Genomic DNA, 20,767 nt, shown 5'->3' with positions numbered 1-20,767 from the left:
AGATTTACATTAGATTTATTTGTCACATTTACACAGATTGGGATTCAATTCCCACCACTGTGCGTAAGGAACTTGTATGTTCTCCCCGTGACTGCGTGGAGAAGTCTCAATGCGTGGAGGGACTGTGTCCCTCTGGGTACTCCAGATTCCAAAGATGTACAGATTAGGGTTAGTGAGACATGGGCATGGTATGCTGTCACCAGAAGAATGGTGATATTTGCAGGCTGTTCAGCACAATCCTTGCTGATTTGATTTGATGCAAACGACATATTTCACTGCATGTTGCAATGAACATGTGACAAATATAGCTAATTATTTACATCTTCGGCTGTCTATCAATTTCAATGTTGACTGTGCTGAGAGTTTAGTATCTGCAGGCGCGTTTATGGGCCACAAAACCAGCATAGATCGACATCGGCACTGTCTCCCACATTGGTTGCATTTGTGATTTGACTGGTCTAGCACCGAATGTCTGCGTTCATGACCTGCTTCATATTTCTTCTGCCTTTTCTCCTTGATAGCTGGGATTGATTTCTTGACAATGCAGTGCCAATTTCTTCTGTCCAAAGCACCTTTCTCCCAGGTGTTGACATTCATGTCAGTGCTCTTCATACGGCGCTTGAACTCATCTTTATAGTGCAGCTTCTGACCACCATGCTTCCTCTTTCCTCATGTAGCTCGCCATAGAAAGCAGCTTTGGGTAAACGATCACCGCTCATTCTTGTGACATGACCAGTCTAATGCAGCTGAGAAGCTGTGATGAGCGATTCTGTGCTGACTGTCCCAGTACGTTTGAGCACCACCACATCTGGTACCCTCTCTTGCCACTTGATGTGTGATATTTGGCATAAGTGCCTGAGTTGTGTCTGATCAATTTCTTGATGTGCTTCCGCTACAATGTCATTGTTTCAGTTGAATAAAGCAGAGATGGTAAAACAGCTGAGTTATACACTTTGACCTTGGTTGCCATTTTCATGTTGTGGCGAGACCAAAGTCGCTTCTGCAAAGCACAAAAGACTTTTGTAGCTGATTGAATTCTCCTCTCATCTTCCAGATCTGATGAGTTGGTGTTGGTCACAGAGCTTCCTAAGTATGGGAAAGAGCCAGAACATTTCAGCGCTACCCCATTGACCGATATAGACAATAGACAATAGGTGCAGAAGTAGACCATTCGGCCCCTTGAGTCTGCACCGCCATTCTGAGATCATGGCTGATCATTCACTATCAATACCCAGTCCCTGCCTTGTCCCCATATCCCTTGATTCCCCTATCCATCAGATATCTATCTAGCTCCTTCTTGAAAGCATCCAGAGAATTGGCCTCCACCGTCTTCCAAGGCAGTGCATTCCACACCTCCACAACTCTCTGGGAGAAGAAGTTTTTCCTCAACTCTGTTTTAAATAACTGACCTCTTATTCTCAATCCATGCCCTCTGGTACTGGACTCTCCCAACATCTGGAACATATTTCCTGCCTCAATCCTATCAAATCCTTTAATTATCTTAAACGTTTCAATCAGATCCCCTCTCAATCTCCTCAATTCCAGTGTGTACAAGCCCAATCTCTCCAATCTCTCAGCGTAAGACAGCCCTGCCATCCCAGGAATCAACCTAGTGAATCTACGCTGCACTTCCTCAATTGCCAGAATGTCCTTCCTTAAACCTGGAGACCAAAACTGTACACAATATTCCAGGTGTGGTCTCACCAGGGCCCTGTACAAATGCAAAAGGACATCCTTGCTCTTGTACTCAATTCCCCTTGTAATAAAGGCCAACATTCCATTTGCCCTCTTCACTGCCTGTTGCACTTGCTCATTCATCTTCATTGACTGATGATCTAGGACTCCTAGGTCTCTTTGCATTTCTCCCTTACTTAACTCTACACTGTTCAGACAATACTCTGCCCTCTTGTTCCTGCTTCCAAAGTGGATAACTTCACATTTATTCACATTGAATGACATCTGCCAAGTATCTGCCCACTCACCCAGCCTATCCAAGTCTCCCTGTATTCTCCTAACGTCCCCTTCGCATGTCACACTGCCACCCAGTTTAGTATTGTCAGCAAACTTGCTGATATAGTTTTCAATGCCCTCATCTAAATCGTTGACATAAATCATAAAGAGCTGTGGTCCCAATACAGAGCCCTCTGGTACCCCACTAGTCACCTCCAGCCAGTCCGAGAAACACCTATTCACTGCTACCCTTTGCTTTCTATCTGCCAACCAGTTTTCTATCCATGTAGAAACCCTGCCCCCAATGCCATGAGCTCTGATTTTACTCACCAATCTCCTATGTGGCACCTTATCGAATGCCTTCTGAAAATCTAGGTACACTACATCCACTGGCTTACCCTCGTCTAACATCCTTGTTACACCCTCAAAAATCTCCAACAGATTAGTCAAGCATGATTTGCCCTTGGTAAATCCATGCTGGCTCGGCCTAATCCTATTACTGCCATCAAGATATGCCACTATTTCGTCCTTAATAATGGACTCAAGCATCTTCCCCACGACTGACATTAGGCTAACAGGGCAATAGTTCTCCTTTTTCTCCTTCCCTCCCTTCTTGAAAAGTGGGATAACATTAGCCACTCTCCAATCTTCAGGAACTGATCCTGAATCTAAGGAACACTGGAAAATGATTACCAATGCATCCGCAATTTCCTGAGCCACCTCTTTTAGAACCCTCGGATGCAGACCATCTGGACCCGGGGATTTATTAGCCTTCAGTCCTACCAGTCTACTCATCACAGTTTCTTTCCTAATGTCAATCTGTTTCAATTCCTCTGATATCTTATGACCCTGGCTCATCCATACATCTGGGAGATTGCTTGTGTCCTCCCTGGTGAAGACAGATCTAAAGTATGCATTAAATTCTGTTGCCATTTCCCTTTTCCCATAACAATTTCTCCCAATTCATTCTTCAAGGGGCCAACATTGTTCTTAACTATCTTCTTTCTCTTCACATAGCTAAAAAAGCTTTTGCTATCCCTTTTTATATTCCTGGCTAGACTGAGCTCATACCTGATTTTTTTCTCTCCGTATTGCTTTTTTAGTTAAGATCTGCTGTTCCTTAAAACTTTCCCAATCATCTGTATTCCCACTCATTTTAGCCCTGTCATACTTCTTTTTCTTTAATGCTATACAATCTCTGACTACCTTTGTCAACCACTGTGGCCCCTTCCCCCTCTTTGAATCCTTCCTTCTCATTGGAATGAACTGCTTTTGCATCTTTTGTATTATCCCCAAGAATATCTGCCACTGCTGATCCACTGTCTTTCCTGCCAGGGCATCTGCCCATTTAACTTTGGCCAGCTCATCCCTCATGGCTCCGTAGTCTCCTTTATTTAATTGCAACACTGACACCTCTGATCTGCCCCTATCCCTCTCAAATTGTAGATAAAAACTTATCATGTTATGATCACTACTTCCTAATGGCTCCTTTACTTCAAGATCACTTATCAATTCCTGTTCATTACACATCACCAAGTCCAAAATAGCCTCGTTCCTGGTTGGCTCAAGGACAAGCTGTTCCAAAAATACATCCCTTAGCCACTCCACAAACTCCCTATCCTGGGGTCCAGCACCTACCTGATTCTCCCAGTTCACCTGCATGTTGAAATCTCCCATAACGACTGCATTACCTTTAGCACATGCCAATGTTAACTCCCCAATCAACTTGTACCCAATATCCATGCTACTGTTTGGGGCCTGTACACAACACCCATTAGGGTCTTTTTACCCTTACTGTTCCTCAGCTCAATCCACACAGACTCTACTTCCCCTGTTCCTAAGTCACCCCTTGCTAAGGACTGAATCTCATTCCTCACCAACAGGGCCACCCCACCCCCTCTTCCCATATTTCTGTCTCTACGATAGCACGTATACCCTGGTACACTCAATTCCCAGGCCTGATCCCCTTGCAGCCATGTCTCCATTATCCCAACAATATCGTAGTTCCCCATTTTCATCTGAGCTTCAAGCTCATCTGTCTTATTTCTGACACTACGCGCATTCAAGTATAGAATTCTTAGCCCATTCCTCCTCTCTTTGCTTAAAACACTGTCTATTGTACCTAACCCAGCTTCTTGAACTTCCATTGGGCTAATTGCACCTTGAATTTTGATGACCTTCTCAAGATCACCCAAACCTACACATTTAACCCCATGCTCCTTCTGACCAACCCTCTGTACATGTAACTTTTCCAACACATGTTCTGTCTCACCTTTCTCCTTTACACAATATTTGGGAAACGTGTATTCCCCACCTGTCCCTTATCCTTCATCATATCATCTTCTCTCGTATTCTGGATCCCTGCCCCCTGCACATCTAGTTTAAACCCACCCGAGCAGCACTGGCAAACATTCCTGCAAGAATGTTAGTACCCTTCCAGTTCAGATGTAGACCGTCCCTTCGAAACAGATCCCAACGTCCCTGGAACAAAGACCAATTATCCAAAAACCTGAACCCTTCCTTCCTGCACCATGCTCTCAGCCTTGTATTAATGTGCATAATCATTCTATTCTTCACCTCACTCGCACATGGCACAGGTAGCAATCCCGAGATTGTCACCCTGGAGGTCCTGCCTTTCAGCTTCACTCCTAACTCCCTGAACTCTCTAAGCATGACCCCCTCACTCACCTTACCTACATCGTTGGTCCCTACATGGACCACTACATCTGGGTTCATGCCCTCATTCTCAAGAATAGCTTGCACCCAATCTGAGATGTCCCGGACCCTGGCAGTATGACTGGTGGTTGGGTCTCACTGGGACTACACAGAGGAGGAGGCTGGTACAGAAGTTCGGTTTTGGAGACATTGATTCTTAAGCCAAAAAGAGTGGCAGCAAATGAGAAGCGGTCTACAATTTCTTGAATCACATTAACATGATGATGTAGAGAATTAAGGGATAATCATCATGTGCAGGCATAAAGATTAGTTTAATAGTTTGGCATAACACTGTTGGCTGAAGAGCCTGTTCTTGTGCTGTATTTCTCAATGTTCTACATCCCTAGGTCCTGAGGTCTAGAATTCTATCCTTAAAACACTCCTTACCCAATATTGGCTGCAGTGTCAAATTTCATTTGAAATACGTTCCTGTGAAACATATTTTATGATGTTATAGGCGAGTTACAGCAAGTACAAGTTATTCTAAACCTGAGTATCTGCTCTTTGTACCAGGGAATGCTTAATTCCCAGATGTAAATCAGAGGAAATTAAATTGCTCAGGGATTCATGGAGTGTCTTTCAAAGGTGCAGGGGAGAAAGTGTGGAGCTTACAGACTCAACTCCTGCAGAAAGTAAATATGATTCACCTGTTATATATCTTTAAATAGATTTCCCACCTTCAGCACCTCCTCCCTGGGAAGCATTTGCTGGTTTTAAGCACCGAGGGAAACATGTCACACTGTCTGATGGCAGTTTGGCTGTTTAATCTATGGAAAGATGTAGGTATAGTTTGAGTGTACACCCAGAACGTTTTTTCTTACAAGGCTGGAAGTGGCTAATACAAGGGGCCATAATTTTAAGGTGATTGGATGAAAGTGTAAGGGGGGAGGGTATGTGTCAGAGGTAAGATTTTTACATAGAGAGTGGTATAAGGCCATAAGTTACAGGGGCAGAATTAGGCCATTTGACCCACTGACTCTGCTCTAACATTTCATCATAGCTGATCCAATTTTTCTCTCAGCTCCAATCTCCTGACTCCATCCCCACCCCCATATCCCTTCATGCCCTGACCAATCAAGAATCTATCAACCTCCACTTTAAATATACATAAATAGTTGGTCTTCTTTTCACCACTTGGCTAAAGAAATTCTTCCTCATCTCCATTCTAAAAGGATACCACTCTATTCTGAGGGTGTGTTTTCTGGTCTTAAACTCTCCCACCAAAGGAAATATCTTCAATAAGGGACCGAAAATTGCTCATAATACTCCGTGAAGCCTCACCAGTTCTTTATAAAGTCTTAGCATTACATCCTTGCTTTTATGTTCTAGTCCTCTTGGAATACAGTAACCGTTAACATTGCATTTGTCTTCCTCACCACAGTCTCAACTTGCAAATTAATCTTTGGGGAATCCTACACAAGGACTCCCAAGTCCCTTTGCATCTCAGATTTTGTATTTTCTCTTCATTTAGAAAATAGTCAACCCTTTCATTTCTTCTACCAAAGTGCATTATCACACAATTCTGGACACTGTATTCCATCTGTTATTTCTTTGCCCATTCTCCTAATCTGTCTAGGTCATTCTGTAACCTCTCTACTTCCTCAAAACTTCCTGTCCCTCCACCAATCTTTGTATCATCTACAAACTTTGCAACAAAGTCAATTCCATCATCCAAATCATTAACATATACAATAAAAAGAATTGGTCCCAACATAGACCCATGTGGAATACCTCTAGTCACCAGCAGCCAGTCAGAAAAGCATCCCTTTATTCCCACTCTTTGCCTCCTGCCAATCAGTGACTGCTTTATCCAAGCTAGAATCTTGGTAATACTATGGGCTCATAGCTTGTTAAACTGCCTCTTGTATGGTACTTTGTCAAAGGCCTTCTGAAAATCCAAGTAGTCAGCATCAACCAATTCTCTTTTGTCTATCCTGCTTGTTATTTTGTCAAATAATTTCAACAGATTTGTCAGGCAAGATATTCCCTTGAGGAAGCCATGCTGACTATGGCCTATTTTATCATGTGCCTCCAAGTACCCTTAACCATCTTTAACAATCAACTCCAACGTCTTCCCAACCACTGAGGTCAGACTAACTGGCCTATAGTTTCTTTCTTCTGCCTCCCTTCTTGAACAGTGGAGTGATATTTGCAAATTTCCAGTCTTTCGGAGCTGTTCAGAATCTAGTGATTCTTGAAAATTCATTACTGATGGCTCCACAATCTCTTCAGCCACCTTTTCAGAACCCTGGAGTGTACACCATCTGGTCCAGGTGACTTATCTACTTTCAGACCTTGCAGTTTCCGAAGAACCTTCTAGCTGGTAATGCTAATTTCGGGCACTTCATGGCCCTGACATCTGGAACTTCCACCATGCTGCTGGTGTCTTCCACAATGAAGACTGATGTAATGTTCTTATTCAGTTTGTCTGCCATTTCCTGGTCCCCCATCACTACCTCTTCAGCATTGTTTTCCAGCAGACTGGTATCCCCTCACCTCTCTTTTACACTTTATGTAGCTGAAGAAACTGTTGGTATCTTCTTTAATATTATTAGCTAGCTTACTTCCATATTCCATTTTTATCTTAATGGCTTTTCTAGTAGCCTTTTGTTGGTATTTAAAAGCTTAGTAGTAGTAGTCTCTCGAAGTCCAAGGAAGATGAATGTGTTGCACAGTCGACGTCTGTGGATACGCATATGACTTCTGAGGCCGAAGTCTGAAGCGCAGATATGGTCACAGATGGGGCAAGGAGCACCGCCTGTTGGGGCAGGAGCAGACACCTTCCTGTGTCTTTCTTGACTCACCTTGAGGCGCTGCATGCGCCAGTTTGCTTGGAAGTTGTTTGCTGCCTTGGAGCGTAGATTGCGCCACTCGGACCGATCAGCAGCAGTGTGTTCGAGATCGCGGGGCTGGAGTTTGGCCCACTTAAGGTTTGACTTGAGGTTGTCCTTGTACCTCATCCTTGGGTGACCTTGGGCACTGTTGCCCTGCTCCAGTTCTCCATAGAACAACTGATGTGGCATTCTGGACTCATCCACGCGGATTACACGGCTGGTCCATCTGAGCTGAGCCTTCAAAACCTTGGCTTCAATGCTTGTGGAATTGGCTCGGTCCAGGACTGTCAGGTTGGAGATATGGTTTTGCCAGCAGAATTGCATGATTGATCACAGAGCACGATTGTGGAATTGTTCAAGCTGTTTGACTTGTCTGCGATACAGTGTCCAGGTTTCACAGCCATGTAGAAGTGATGAGACCACAACGGCATTGTAAACCTTACCAATCCTCTAACTTCCCATTCAGTTTTACTGTATTATATGCCCTCACTGTTTCTTTTTTGTTGGCTGTGACTTCTCGTTAGCCATGGTTGTGTCATCTTTCCTATAGAATATTTCTTCCTCTTTGGGATGTATGTATCCTACGCCTTCCGAATTGCTTCCAGAAATTCCAGCCATTGCTGCTGTGTCATCCTGTCTGCCAGTATTGTTTTACAATCAATTCTGGATGACTCCTCTCCAATGCCTCTGTAATTCCCTTTACTCCACTGTAATACTGACTTTAGCTTCTCCTCCTCAAAATCAGGGTGAATTTGATCATATTATGATCATTTTCCCCTAAGAGTTAATTTACCTTTACCTTAAGCTCTCTAATCACTTCTGGTTCATTGCACAGCATTCAATCCAGAATAGCTGATCCCCTAGTGGACTCAACTGTGAGCTGCTCTAAAAAACCATCTGGTAGGCACTCTAGAAATTCCACCTCTTGGAATCCAGCCCCAACCTGATTTTCCCAATTTAACTAATATTGACCCGCCCTCCCCCATGACAATTGTAACATTGCCCTTTTAGCATGCATTTTCTATTTACTGTTGTAGTTTGTAGACCACATCCTACTACTGTTTTGGGGTCTGTATACAACTCCCATCAGGATCTTTTTACCCTTGCAGTTTCTTACCTCTAACCACGATTCAAGACCTTTCAACTCTATATCACCTTTCTAATGATTTGATTTCATTTTTTACCAATGGAGTGACACTACCCTCTTTGCCTTCCTGCCTGTCCTGTTGATACAGTGTGTTTTCTTGGACATTATGCTCCCAGCTATAACTTTCTTTCAGCCATGATTCATTGATGTCCATAACATCATACGTGTCAATCTGTAACTGTGTTGTGTTTATCTACCTTATCCTGTTTACTGCACACATTCAAATAGAACACCGTCAGATCTGTATTTGCCCTCTTCGAGTTTGTTTGCCTTTTATGTAGTAACTCTTACTGTTGACTGCAATTTTGCCCTGTCTCATCTCGCTAGGAGTCTCACTACACATTGCCTATGTTTGTAAACCAACTACCTCATCTTCAGCACTATCAATCCAGCTTCTGGTGCCAAATTAGTTGAAACCCACCTACATAACTCTAGCCAACCTGCTCGCAAGGATATTAGACTCCCTTGGGTTCAGGTGTAACCCATTCCTTTGGTACAAATCATTCCTTCCCCATTGTGAAGAGATTCACAATGATCCATAAATCTGAACCCCTGTCCCTTGCACCAGTTCCTCAGCCATGCATTCACCTGCCCTCACTGGCACATGCACAGCCAGCAATCCAAAAATGACTACATTGAAGGTCCTGTTTCTCAGCTTTAAACCTAGCTCCCTGAAATCTGTCTTCAGGCATTACACACCTTGTCTACATATATCATTGGTGCCAAAATGTACCAAGACTTCTGGCTGCTCACCCTCACCCTTGAAAATGTCGTGGACCTGATCCAAGACATCCCTGATCCTGGCAACAGGGAGGCAACATATCTGGGTGTGTCTATCGTGCCCAGTGCCAGAAACACAGTCACTGTGGCTCCCCCAGGTAGGTCATCCCCAGAACAGTATCTGAAGTTGTATACCTATTATTGAGGAGAACAGCGCAGGTGTACTCTGCACTGGAAGGAGAACAGAGGGGGAAACCACAGTAAGTCTTCAACACACAGGTGTGAGTGCATGGTAGCGTTTGTTGAACTCCATCCCAGTGTGGAAATGAATAACATAAGCGGGTATAATTTTAAGGTGATTGGAGGAAAATATAGGGGGAACGTTAGAGGCAAGTTCTGGCTAAAGAAATTTCGCCGCATCCCTGTTTTAAATGAATGCCCCTCTATCCCCAGGCTGTGCCCTCTTGTCCTATACTCCCCCATCATGAAAAACATCCTTTCCACATCTACTCTGTCTAGGCCTTTCATCATTTGAAAGGTTTCAATGAGATCTTTCTCATCCTTCTACATTCTGGCAAGTACAGACCGAGCTATCAAATGTCCTTGTATGATTACCCTTTCATTCCTAGAATCATCTTGTGAACCTCCTCTGAACACTCTCCAATCCAAGGACATGCTTTCTTAGATGAGGAGCCCAAATCTGTTCACAATAGTAAAGGTGAGACCTCATCAGTGCCTGATAAAGCCTCATCACATCCTTGTTTTTGTATTCTAGACCTCTTAAAACAAATGCTAACATTGCATTTGCCTTCTTCACCACCGACTCTACCAGCAAGTTAACCTTTAGGGTGTTCTGCACAAGGACTCCAAAGTCCCTTTGTAATTCAAATGTTTGGATTTTCTCCATTTAGAAAATAGTCCGCACATTTATTTCTACTACCAAAGTGCATAGCCATTCTATTTCATTTGCCACATTCTTGCCCAATCGCCTAATCTGTCTAAGTCCTTCTGCAGCCTACATGTTTCCTCAACACTACCTGCCCCTCCACCAATCTTCATGTCATCTGCAAACTTGGCAACAAATCAATCTATTCCATCATCTAAATCATTGGTATACAGCATAAAAAGAAGTGGTCCCATCATCAACTCCTGCAGAAGACCACTAGTCATGGCAGCAAAACAGAAAAGCATCCTTTTATTCCCACTCGCTGCCTCCTACCAACCAGCCAATGCTCTAACCATGCCAGTAACTTTCCTGTAATAAGCTCTTAACTTAGTAAGCAGCCTCATGTGTGGCACTTTGTGAAAGGCCATCTGAAAATCCAAATATACAGCATCCACTGCATCCCCTTTATCCATCCTACTGTAATCTCCTCAAAGAATTCCAACAGATTCCTCAGACAAGATTTTCCCTTAAGGAAACCATTCTGACTTTATCCTATCTTGTTATATGTCACCAAGTACTCCATAACCTCATCCTTAACATTGACTCCCCAATATCTTCCCAACTATTTAGTCAGGCTGACTGGTTTATGATTTCATTTCTGCTGCCATCTTTTCTTAAAGAGTGGAGTGGCATTTGCAATTTTCCAGTCCTCTGGCACCATGCCAGAGACCAATGATTTTTGAAAGATCATTACTAATGCCTCCACAATCTCTACCGCTACCTCTTTCTGAACCCGAGGGTGTAGTTCCTCTGGTCTGGGAGACTTGTGTACCCTTGGGTCTTTCAGCTTTTTGAGCACCTTCTCCCTTGTAATATTAACTGCACTTACTTCTCACCCTTCACCATCTGGTACATTGCTCATGTCTTCCATAGTGAAGACCATCACCAACCTTATTGACTCTGGGGTTCTCCCATCCACTGCCACCAACCTCCCCACACCTTCTGTTTCTACCTTCTACCCAAGATCCACAAACCTGCTTGCACGGTTACCCACTGTTTTAGCTTGCTCCTGCCCCTCTGATATCTGCACTCCCCGACTCTTTTATTCCTCCCTAGTTCAGTACCTTCCTACCTACATCCATGACACGCTCTGAATCTTTTCAATGATTTCATTTTCCCTGGCCCCCATCATCTACTTTTTACTCTGGATGTACAGTGTCTAAACACCTCCATCCAACACTAGGAAGACCTCAAAGTTGTCCATTTCTTTCTGGACATCAGAACCAACCAGTTCCCCTCCTCTGCCTGGTGGAACTTGTCCTCACTCAAGATATATTCTCCTTTGGCAACTCCCACTTCCTTCAAACAAAAAGTGTAGCCATAGGTACTTGCATGGGTCCCAGCTAAACCTACCTGTTTGTCAGCTACATGGAACAGTGTATGTTCCAAACATACACTGGTGACCATCCTGCACTTTTCCTATGCTACATCGATGACTATATAGGTGCTGCTTCCTGCACCCATGCTGAACTCTTCAACTTCATCCACTTTACCTCCAACTTCCACCCTGCCCTCAAATTTACCAGATGCATTCCCGACACCTCCCTCCCATTTCTCAATCTCTCTGTCTCTATCTCTGGAGACTGTTTATCTACTGAGATATAACCATATAACAATTACAACACAGTAACAGGCCATCTCAGCCCTCCTAGTCCGTGCCAAATGCTTAATCTCATCTAGTCGCATCGACCTGCACTCAGCCCATAACCCTCCATTCCTTTCCTGTCCATATACCTACTCAATTTTACTTTAAATGACAATATCGAACCTGCCTCTACCACTTCTACAGGAAGCTCGTTCCACACAGCTACCACTCTCTGAGTAAAGAAATTCCCCCTCGTGTTACCCCTAAACTTTTGTCCCCAACTCTCTTGTCCTCTTGTTTGAATCTCCCCTACTCTCAATGGAAAAAGCCTATCCACGTCAACTCTATCTATCCCCCTCATAATTTTAAGTGCCTCTATCAAGTCCCCCCTCAACCTTCTACGCTCCAAAGAATGAAGACCTAACTTGTTCAACCTTTCTCTGTAACTTAGGTGCTGAAACCCAGGTAACATTCTAGTAAATCTCCTCTGTACTCTCTCTATTTTGTTGATATCTTTCCTATAATTTGGTGAGCAGAACTGTACACAATACTTCAAATTTGGCCTCACTAATGCGTTGTACAATTTTAACATTACATCCCAACTCCTATACTCAATGCTCTGATTTATAAAGGCCAGCATACCAAAAGCTTTCTTCACCACCCTATCCACATGAGATTCCACCTTCAAGTCAAGTCACTTTTTACTGTTATTTCGACCATAACTGCTGGTATAGTACATAGTAAAAATGAGGCATTTTTTCAGGACCATGGTGTTAGACATGACACAGTACAAAAACTAGACTGAACTACGTAAAAAAACAGAAAAAAACTACAGACCTACCCAGGACTGCATAAAGTGCACAAAACAGTGCAGGCATTACAATAAATAATAAACAGGACAATAGGGCAGTAAGGTGTCAGTCCAGGCTCTGGGTATTGAAGAGTCTGATAGCTTGGGGGAAGAAACTGTTACATAGCCCGAATGCTTTGGTGCCTTATTCTAGAGGGCAGGTGGGAGAAGAGTTTGTGTGAGGGGTGCGTGGGGTCTTTCATAATGCTGCTTGCTTTGTGGATGCAGCGTGTAGTGTAAATGTCCGAAGAGAGACCCCAATGATCTTCTCAGCTAACCTCACTATCTGCTGCAGTCTTGCGATCTGAGATGGTGCAATTTCCGAACTAGGCAGTGATGCAGCTGCTCAGGATGCTCTCAATACAACCCCTGTAGAATGTGTTGAGGATGAGTGGGGTGGGAGATGGAGTTTACTTAGCCTTCGCAGAAAGTAGAGATGCTGCTGGGCTTTCTTTGCTATGGAGCTGGTGTTGATGGACCAGGTGAGATTCTCCGCCAGGTGACCACCAAGAAATTCGGTGTTCTTAACAATCTCTACCGAACAGCTGTCGATGTTCAGCAGGGAGTGGTCACTCCATGCCCTCCTGAAGTAAACAAACATCTCTTTTGTTCACATTCAGAGACAGGTTGTTGGCTCTGAATGTGTTGCTAGTTCTTCAGGGAACTATGCAAAGGTAATGTTGCAGTAGTTATGGAGGATTTCAACATGTAGGTGAACTGGGAGAATCAGGTTGGTGCTGGACCGCAGGATAGGGAGTTTGTAAAGTGCCTACGGGATGCATTCTTGGAACAGCTTGTACGATAGCCGACCAGGGACAAGACTATTCTGGATTTAGTGTTAAGTAATGAACAAGATTTGATAAGTGATCTTGCAGTAAAGGAGCCATTAGGAGGTAGTGATCATAATATAAGTTTTTATCTGCAATTTGAGAAGGATAAGGGCAGCTCGGAGGTGTCAGTGTTTGCAGTTGAACAGAGGAAACTATGGAGCCATGAGGGAGGAGCTGGCCAAAGTTGACTGGACGGATAGCCTAGCAGAAAAGACAGTGGAACAGCATTGGCAGGTATTCTTGGGAATAATGCACAAGGTGCAAAATCAGTTCATCCCCCAGAGAAGGAAGGATTCAAAGGAGGGAAAGGGGCCATAGTGGCTGTCAAAGGAAGTCAGAGATTGCATAGCATTAAAAAAAAAGGAAGTATGACAGAGCTAAGGTGAGTGGGAGGACAGATGATTGGGAAGTTTTTAAGGAACAACAGAACTTAACTAAAAAGACAATATGGGGAGAAAAAATGAGGTACGAACGCAAGCTAGCCAGGAATATAAAGGAGGATAGCAAAAGCTTTTTTTTAGGTATGTGAAGAGAAAGAAGATAGTTAAGAACAATGTTGGGCCCTTGAAGAATGAATTGGGTGAAATTGTTATGGGAAACAGAGAAATGGCAGAAGAATTTAATAAGTACTTTAGATCTGTTTTCATTAAGGAAGACACGAGCAATCTCCCAGATGTTTGGATGGGCCAAGGACATAGGGTAACAGAGGAAATGAAATGGATTGACATTAGGAAGGAAACAGTGATGAGAAGACTGATGGGACTGAAGGCTGACAAATCCCCAGGTCCAGATGGTCTGCATCCTAGGATACTAAAGGAGGTGGCTCTGGAAATTGCAGATGCATTGATAATCATTTTCCAATGTTCCTTAGATTCAGGATCAGTTCCTGAGGATTGGAGAATGGCTAATGTTATCCCACTTTTTAAGAAAGGAGGGAGGGAGAAAACAATCGACCTGTCAGCCTGACATCGGTGGTGGGGAAGATGCTAGAGTCCATTATTAAGGATGAAATAGTGGCATATCTAGATAGCAGTGATAGGATTGGGCCAAGCCAGCATGGATTTACCAAGGGTAGATCACGCTTGACTAATCTGTTGGAGTTTTTCGAGGATGTAACCAGGAAGTTAGACAAGGGAGATCCAGTGGATGTAGTGTACCTCGATTTTCAGAAGGCATTTGATAAGGTCCCACTTAGGAGATTGGTGGGTAAAATCAACGTTCAGGGCATCGAGGGGGGGGGGAGGAAAGACATTGACATGGATAGAAAACTGGTTGGCAGATAGAAAGCAAAGGGTAGCGGTGAATGGGTGTTTCTCTGAATGGCAGGTAGTGACTAGTGGGGTGCCACAGGGCTCGGTATTGGGACCACAGCTGTTTACAATTTACATTCAACAATTTAGATGAAGGCATTGAGAATAACATCAGCAAATTTGCTGATGATACTAAGCTGGGTGGCAGTGTGACATGTGATGAGGATGTTAGGAGAATTCAGAGTGACTTGGATAGACTGGGTGAGTGGGCAGATACTTGGCAGATGACGTTTAATGTGAATAAGTGTGAGGTTTTCCACTTTGGGAGTAAGAACAGGAAGGCAGATTATTATCTGAACAGTGTAGTTAGGTAAGGGAGAAATACAAAGAGATCTAGGAGTTCTTGTTCATCAGTCACTGAAGGTGAATGAGCAAGTGCAGCAGGCAGTGAAGAAGGCTAATGGAATGTTGGCCTTTATTACAAAGGGAATTGAGTACAAGAGCAAGGAAATCCTTTTGCATTTGTACAGGGCCCTGGTGAGACCACACCTGGAGTATTGTGTACAGTTTTGGTCTCCAGGGTTAAGGAAGGACATCCTGGCTGTAGAGGAAGTGCAGCGAAGATTCACGAGGTTAATTCTTGGGATGTCTGGACTGTCTTACACAGAGAGGTTAGAGAGACTGGGCTTGTGTACGCTGGAATTAAGGAGATTGAAAGGGGATCTGATTGAAACATATAAGATTATTAAGGGATTGGACAAGATAGAGGCAGGAAATATGTTCCAGATGCTGGGAGAGTCCAGTACCAGAGGGCATGGTTTGAGAATAAGGGGTAGGTCATTTAGGACAGAGTTAAGGAAAAACTTCTTCTCCCAGAGAGTTGTGGAGGTCTGGAATGCACTGCCTCAGAAGGTAGTAGAGGCCAATTCTCTGGATGCTTTCAAGAAGGAGCTAGATAGGTATCTTCTGGATAGGGGAATCAAGGGATATGGGGACAAGGCAGGAACTGGGTATTGATAGTAGTTGATCAGCCATGATCTCAAAATGGCAGTGCAGGCTCAAAGGGCCAAATGGTCTACTTCTGCACCTATTGTCTATTATTCCCAGATCACTCTGTTCTACTGCATTCCTCAATGCCCTACCATTTACCATGTATGTCCTATTTTGATTAGACCTACCAAAATGTAGCACCTCACACTTATCAGCATTAAACTCTGTCTGCCATCTTTCAGCCCACTCTTCTAACTGGCCTAAATCTCTCTGTAAGCTTTGAAAACCTACTTCAATATCCACAACGCCACCTTAGTATTATCTGCATACTTACTGATCCAATTTACCACCCCATCATCCAGATCATTAATGTATATGACAAACAACATTGGACCGAGTACAGATCCCTGAGGCACATCACTAGTCACCGGCCTCCAACCTGACAAACGGTTATCCACCACTACCCTCTGGCATCTCCCATCCAGCTACTGTTGAATCCATTTTACTACTTCAATATTAATACCTAATGATTAAACCTAACTAACCTTCCATGTGGAACCTTGTCAAAGGCCTTACTGAAGTCCAAATAGACAACATCCGCTGCTTTACCCTCGTCAACTTTCCTAGTAACCTCTTCAAAAAATTCAGTGAGATTTGTCAAACGTGACCTTCCACGCACAAATCCATGTTGACTGTTCCTAATCAGACTCTGTCTATCCAGATAATTATATATATCATCTCTAAGAATACTTTCCATTAATTTACCCACCCCTGATGTCAAACTTACAGGCTGATAATTGTTAGGTTTTCTCTTAGAACCCTTTTTAAACAATGGAACCACATGAGCAATATGCCAAACTTCTGGCACCATCCTCCTTTCTAATGACATTCAAAATATTTCTGTCAGAGCCCCTGCTATTTCTACACTAACTTCCCTCAAGGTCCTAGGGAATATCCTGTCAGGACCTGAAGACTTACTTCTCTTTAATCATCATAGTTTCCATAACTACCCTACTTGTTTCCCTTAACTTACACAATTCAGTATCTCTCCTTAGTGAATACCGAAGAAAAGAAATTGTTCAAAATCTCCCCCATCCCTTTTGGCTCCACATATAGTTGTCCACTCTGATTCTCTAAGGGACCAACTTTATCCCTCACCATCCTTTTGATATTAATATAACTGTAGAACCCCTTTGGATTTATTTTCACATTACTTGCCAAAGCAACCCCGTATCTTCTTTTAGCTTTTCTAATTTCTTTAAGATCCTTTTTACATTCTTTATATTCTTCGAGCACCTCATTTACTCCATGCTAACTATACTTATTGTAGACATCTCTCTTTTTCCAAACCAAGTTTCCAATATCCCTTGAAAACCATGGCTCTCTCAAACTCTTAACCTTTCCTTTCAACCTAACAGGAACATAAAGATTCTGTAACCTCAAAATTTCACCTTAAAATGACCTCCATTTCTCTATTACATCCTACCCATAAAACAAATGGTCCCAATCCACTCCTAAATCCTTTTGCATCTCCTCAAAGATAGCCTTTCTCCAATCAAAAATCTCAACAATGGCATTGTGATCATTGGATCCAAAGTGCTTCCTAACACATACCTCCGTCACTCGACCTATCTCATTCCCTAACAGCAGGTCCAACACAGCCCCTTCTCTAGTTGGTACCTCTATGTATTGCTGCAAAAAACTATCCTGCACACACTTTACTAACTCCAAACCATCCAGCTCTTTTACAGAATGGGCTTCCCAGTCTATGTGTGGAAAATTAAAATCTCCCACAATCACAACCTTGTGCTTATTACAAATATCTGCTAACTCCTTACAAATTTGCTCCTCCAATTCTCACTTCCCATTTGGTGGTCTATAATACACCCCTATAAGTGTTATTACACCTTTCCCATTCCTCAATTCCACCCAAGTAGCCTCCCTAGACGAGCCCTCTAATTTTTCCTGCCAGAGCACCGCTGTAATATTTTCTCTGACAAGCAATGCAACACCTCCCCCTTTTGCCCCTCCAATTCTATCACACCTGAAGCAACAAAATCCAGGAATAATTACTTACCAATCACACCCTTCCTGCAACCATGTTTCACTAATCTAATACAAATCCACTGATTCTCATGGCTACCTGGACTATACCTTCTCCCACCCTGTTACTTGTAAAAATGCACTTTCCTTGTAACTTCTGTTTTCAGGCACAAATCAGTAATGGAGGGAAACCTCTCATTTCTAATTGGTTGGATTACATACCTGTGGGAAGATATCAAGAGCCCTGCGAGCTCCTCCAACTCTGCAGAATGTCCATTAGAAGACACTTACGAATCAACAGCAAGCTGCCCAGTGGGATAGCCTCACTGCCGCTTCCCAAATCACTTCAACTTTTCTTGAACTTGGAAAGATAACAATTCCTACCCACTTCTCTTCCCTAGAGGGTGCAAGCCTGTTTAACAGATTAGGGACAGAGACAAAAGAGAGAGAAAGAAAGAAAACGCTGACCCTTCAGAAGAGAAAAACAGAATCAATTCATTGTTACAGCATTATGTTCTACATCGTGTTCTATCACTTCATAACATGCAATAAACTTAGAACTTGCAGCAAACTCTACAACTGTTTTACACATTGGTTGCTTGTCAGTCTTTGTGTGTAGTTTTTCATTGATTCTGTTGTGTAGCGGTGCAGGCTCGAAGGGCCGAATGGTCTACTTCTGCATCTATTGTTTCTTTGAAAATGAATCTCAAGGTTGTATATGGTGACATATATACATATACTTTGATAATAAATTTGCTTTTAACTCTTTTGGCTTTTATTATTCAAAGTAGCATTCAAATATTTCATAGGAGCTTCATTCAAATTCAAACATTTGAATAAGGACTTAACAATCACATACATGACTATAACTGGTAACCTGGTGTACTCAAGTCTGTACTGACAATGTCACAGAGAGCGCATTAGGGCATGGTGGATGTTACTGAATGAAAGGACTAAAGTTTCTCTCTTCAATGAGATCTGAGGGAGGGTTGAAAAGAAAATAAAGTGACAGTTAAGTTGAGGTCTGAGGGAGAAAGAGGACAGAAAACAAAGTGAACTGAGGAAAAATAGCAGAAAGCTTTTTTAAACATTTTTACATGAGTTCACAGTTTTCCATCGATACTGAAAATTGCAGAACTACAAGGTAGCTTTAAAATTATGCTGTTAAGCTCCAGACTTAGCTTTTGTAAAATTTGCAACTGATGCTTAATATGCAAATACAACAGTTCGTGAAACACAGGGAAGCTGAGAGTAAGTTACTGTTTGCATGAAGACAAGCACAATAATGGTCCAACTCATGAACATTACCAAGATATTCCTTACTACAGGTTGCTGGAAGATTATCATAATAAAACCTTTATTTTGTGGACAAAATGGTATCAATATTTTTATTAATTAGTTCAAATATCAGGTTAGTAATAGTGGGTGTAAAATGGTATTCAGTGGGAACTATTGGCTTGTGGAGACTGTCTGGCAGTAAGACACTCTGCCTCATGCCTTTTCTTGAGGCCTATTAGATACATCCGCAAGTGATCTGGGTCCAAGCAGGAGTTTCTTGCAGCCTGTATAAGTCTAGTAGCCAGATGGTGCATAGCTCTCTGTTCTAGAGACTCAGCAGTGTTTCTCTGTTTCCGCTGTAAAATCAAGAAAAGAAAAGATCTACTACCAAATGAAGATCCCCTTCAAAGCTATATTGTCTTTTGAAAGACACACGAGTATTATGTACTCCATAGGTAGTTCTGAGAGTCAGGTCATCCAGAACAATCAGATTCACGTTCCTGAAGAAAGGTTAAACTTTAAACATTAACAGTTTAACATTAAGACTTTAAATGAGACATTGTTTGCTCCACTCAGTTAACTGTAAAATAATCCCACATCCACAATTTGAGGAACAACAGGGTTGTATTCATTTATTTATTTAGAGATACAGTGAGGAATGGGACTTCCTGGCTCACCAAGCCACACCACCCAGCAACCCACCGATTTAACCCTAGCCTAATCACAGGACAATTTACAATGCTCAATTAACCTACCTGATACATTTTTGGACTGTGAGAGGAAATGCACGAACTCATGGGAGAACGTACAAATTTACTTACAAACAATGCCAGAACTGAACTCCGAACACCAATGCCCCAAATTATAACAGCATCATGTCGCGCTAACAGTGCCCAACATATTCATACTTCCCCATGATGAAGAAGCCATTTGGCCCATTGAGTCAGAGAAGTCTGTTTAGTTCCATTTCTCCAGTATTTCCCTGTTGCGTATTCTCTCACATTCCCAACAACTCCCTATTTTCTGAGATTGTCACTGGCCTACACATGGGACAATTTTACAGTGCCCAATTAACCTACTAACTAGCACATACTTGCGATGTAGGAGAATACCCAGACAGAGGAACATGCAGAAGACCAAAAATGCTAGAAAAACTCTGCAAGCTAGGCAGCATCTATGGAACAGTCAGGACTGGGGAGAAAAGAGACAAGAAGTCGGAGTTAGGAGGTGGGGGGAGGGGAGGAAGTACAAGGTAGTAGGTGAAAGAGGGGGAGGGGTGAAGTAAACTGGGAAGTTAATTGATGAAGAGAAAAAGGGGTGGAGAAGAGGGAACCTGATAAGAGAGGACAGAAAGCCATCGAAGAAAGGGAAGAGGGGAGCACTAGAGGGAGGTGATGGGCAGGTGAGGAGATAAGGTGAGAGAGGGAAATGGGAAAGGGGAATGTGAAGTAAAGTGTGGGACCATTATAGGAAGTTCTAGAAATCGATGTTCATGCTATCAGGTTAAAGGCTACCTAAGCAGAATATAAGGTGTTGCTCCTCCAACTTGAGTGTGGCCTCATTGTGACAGTAGAGGAAGCCATGGACTGACATGTTGGAATGGGAATCGGAAGTAGAATTGAAATAGGT

General features: G+C 42.9%; 2 protein-coding genes across 2 annotated transcripts in view; one reads left to right on the top strand and one right to left on the bottom strand.

Moving 5' to 3' along the window:
- Nucleotides 1-18,626, top strand: part of LOC132402325 (ankyrin repeat and SOCS box protein 17-like) — a 42,422-nt gene extending 23,796 nt beyond the window's left edge. Inside the window, exon 6 of the mRNA XM_059985203.1 lies at nt 18,028-18,626. Within this exon, the coding sequence (XP_059841186.1) occupies nt 18,028-18,234 (207 nt within the window). The 3' untranslated portion in view covers nt 18,235-18,626. The remainder of the gene's footprint in view (nt 1-18,027) is intronic.
- Nucleotides 18,627-18,775: 149 nt separating this feature from the next.
- msh4 (mutS homolog 4) overlaps nt 18,776-20,767 on the bottom strand; it is a 188,335-nt gene continuing 186,343 nt past the window's right edge. Inside the window, exon 18 of the mRNA XM_059983705.1 lies at nt 18,776-19,494. Within this exon, the coding sequence (XP_059839688.1) occupies nt 19,300-19,494 (195 nt within the window). The 3' untranslated portion in view covers nt 18,776-19,299. The remainder of the gene's footprint in view (nt 19,495-20,767) is intronic.

Source organism: Hypanus sabinus, chromosome 11 (assembly GCF_030144855.1).
Source record: "Hypanus sabinus isolate sHypSab1 chromosome 11, sHypSab1.hap1, whole genome shotgun sequence".
Lineage (NCBI taxonomy): Eukaryota > Metazoa > Chordata > Chondrichthyes > Myliobatiformes > Dasyatidae > Hypanus > Hypanus sabinus.
Note: the sequence above shows the minus strand (reverse complement) of the source record. Positions and strands in the feature narration are given on the sequence as shown.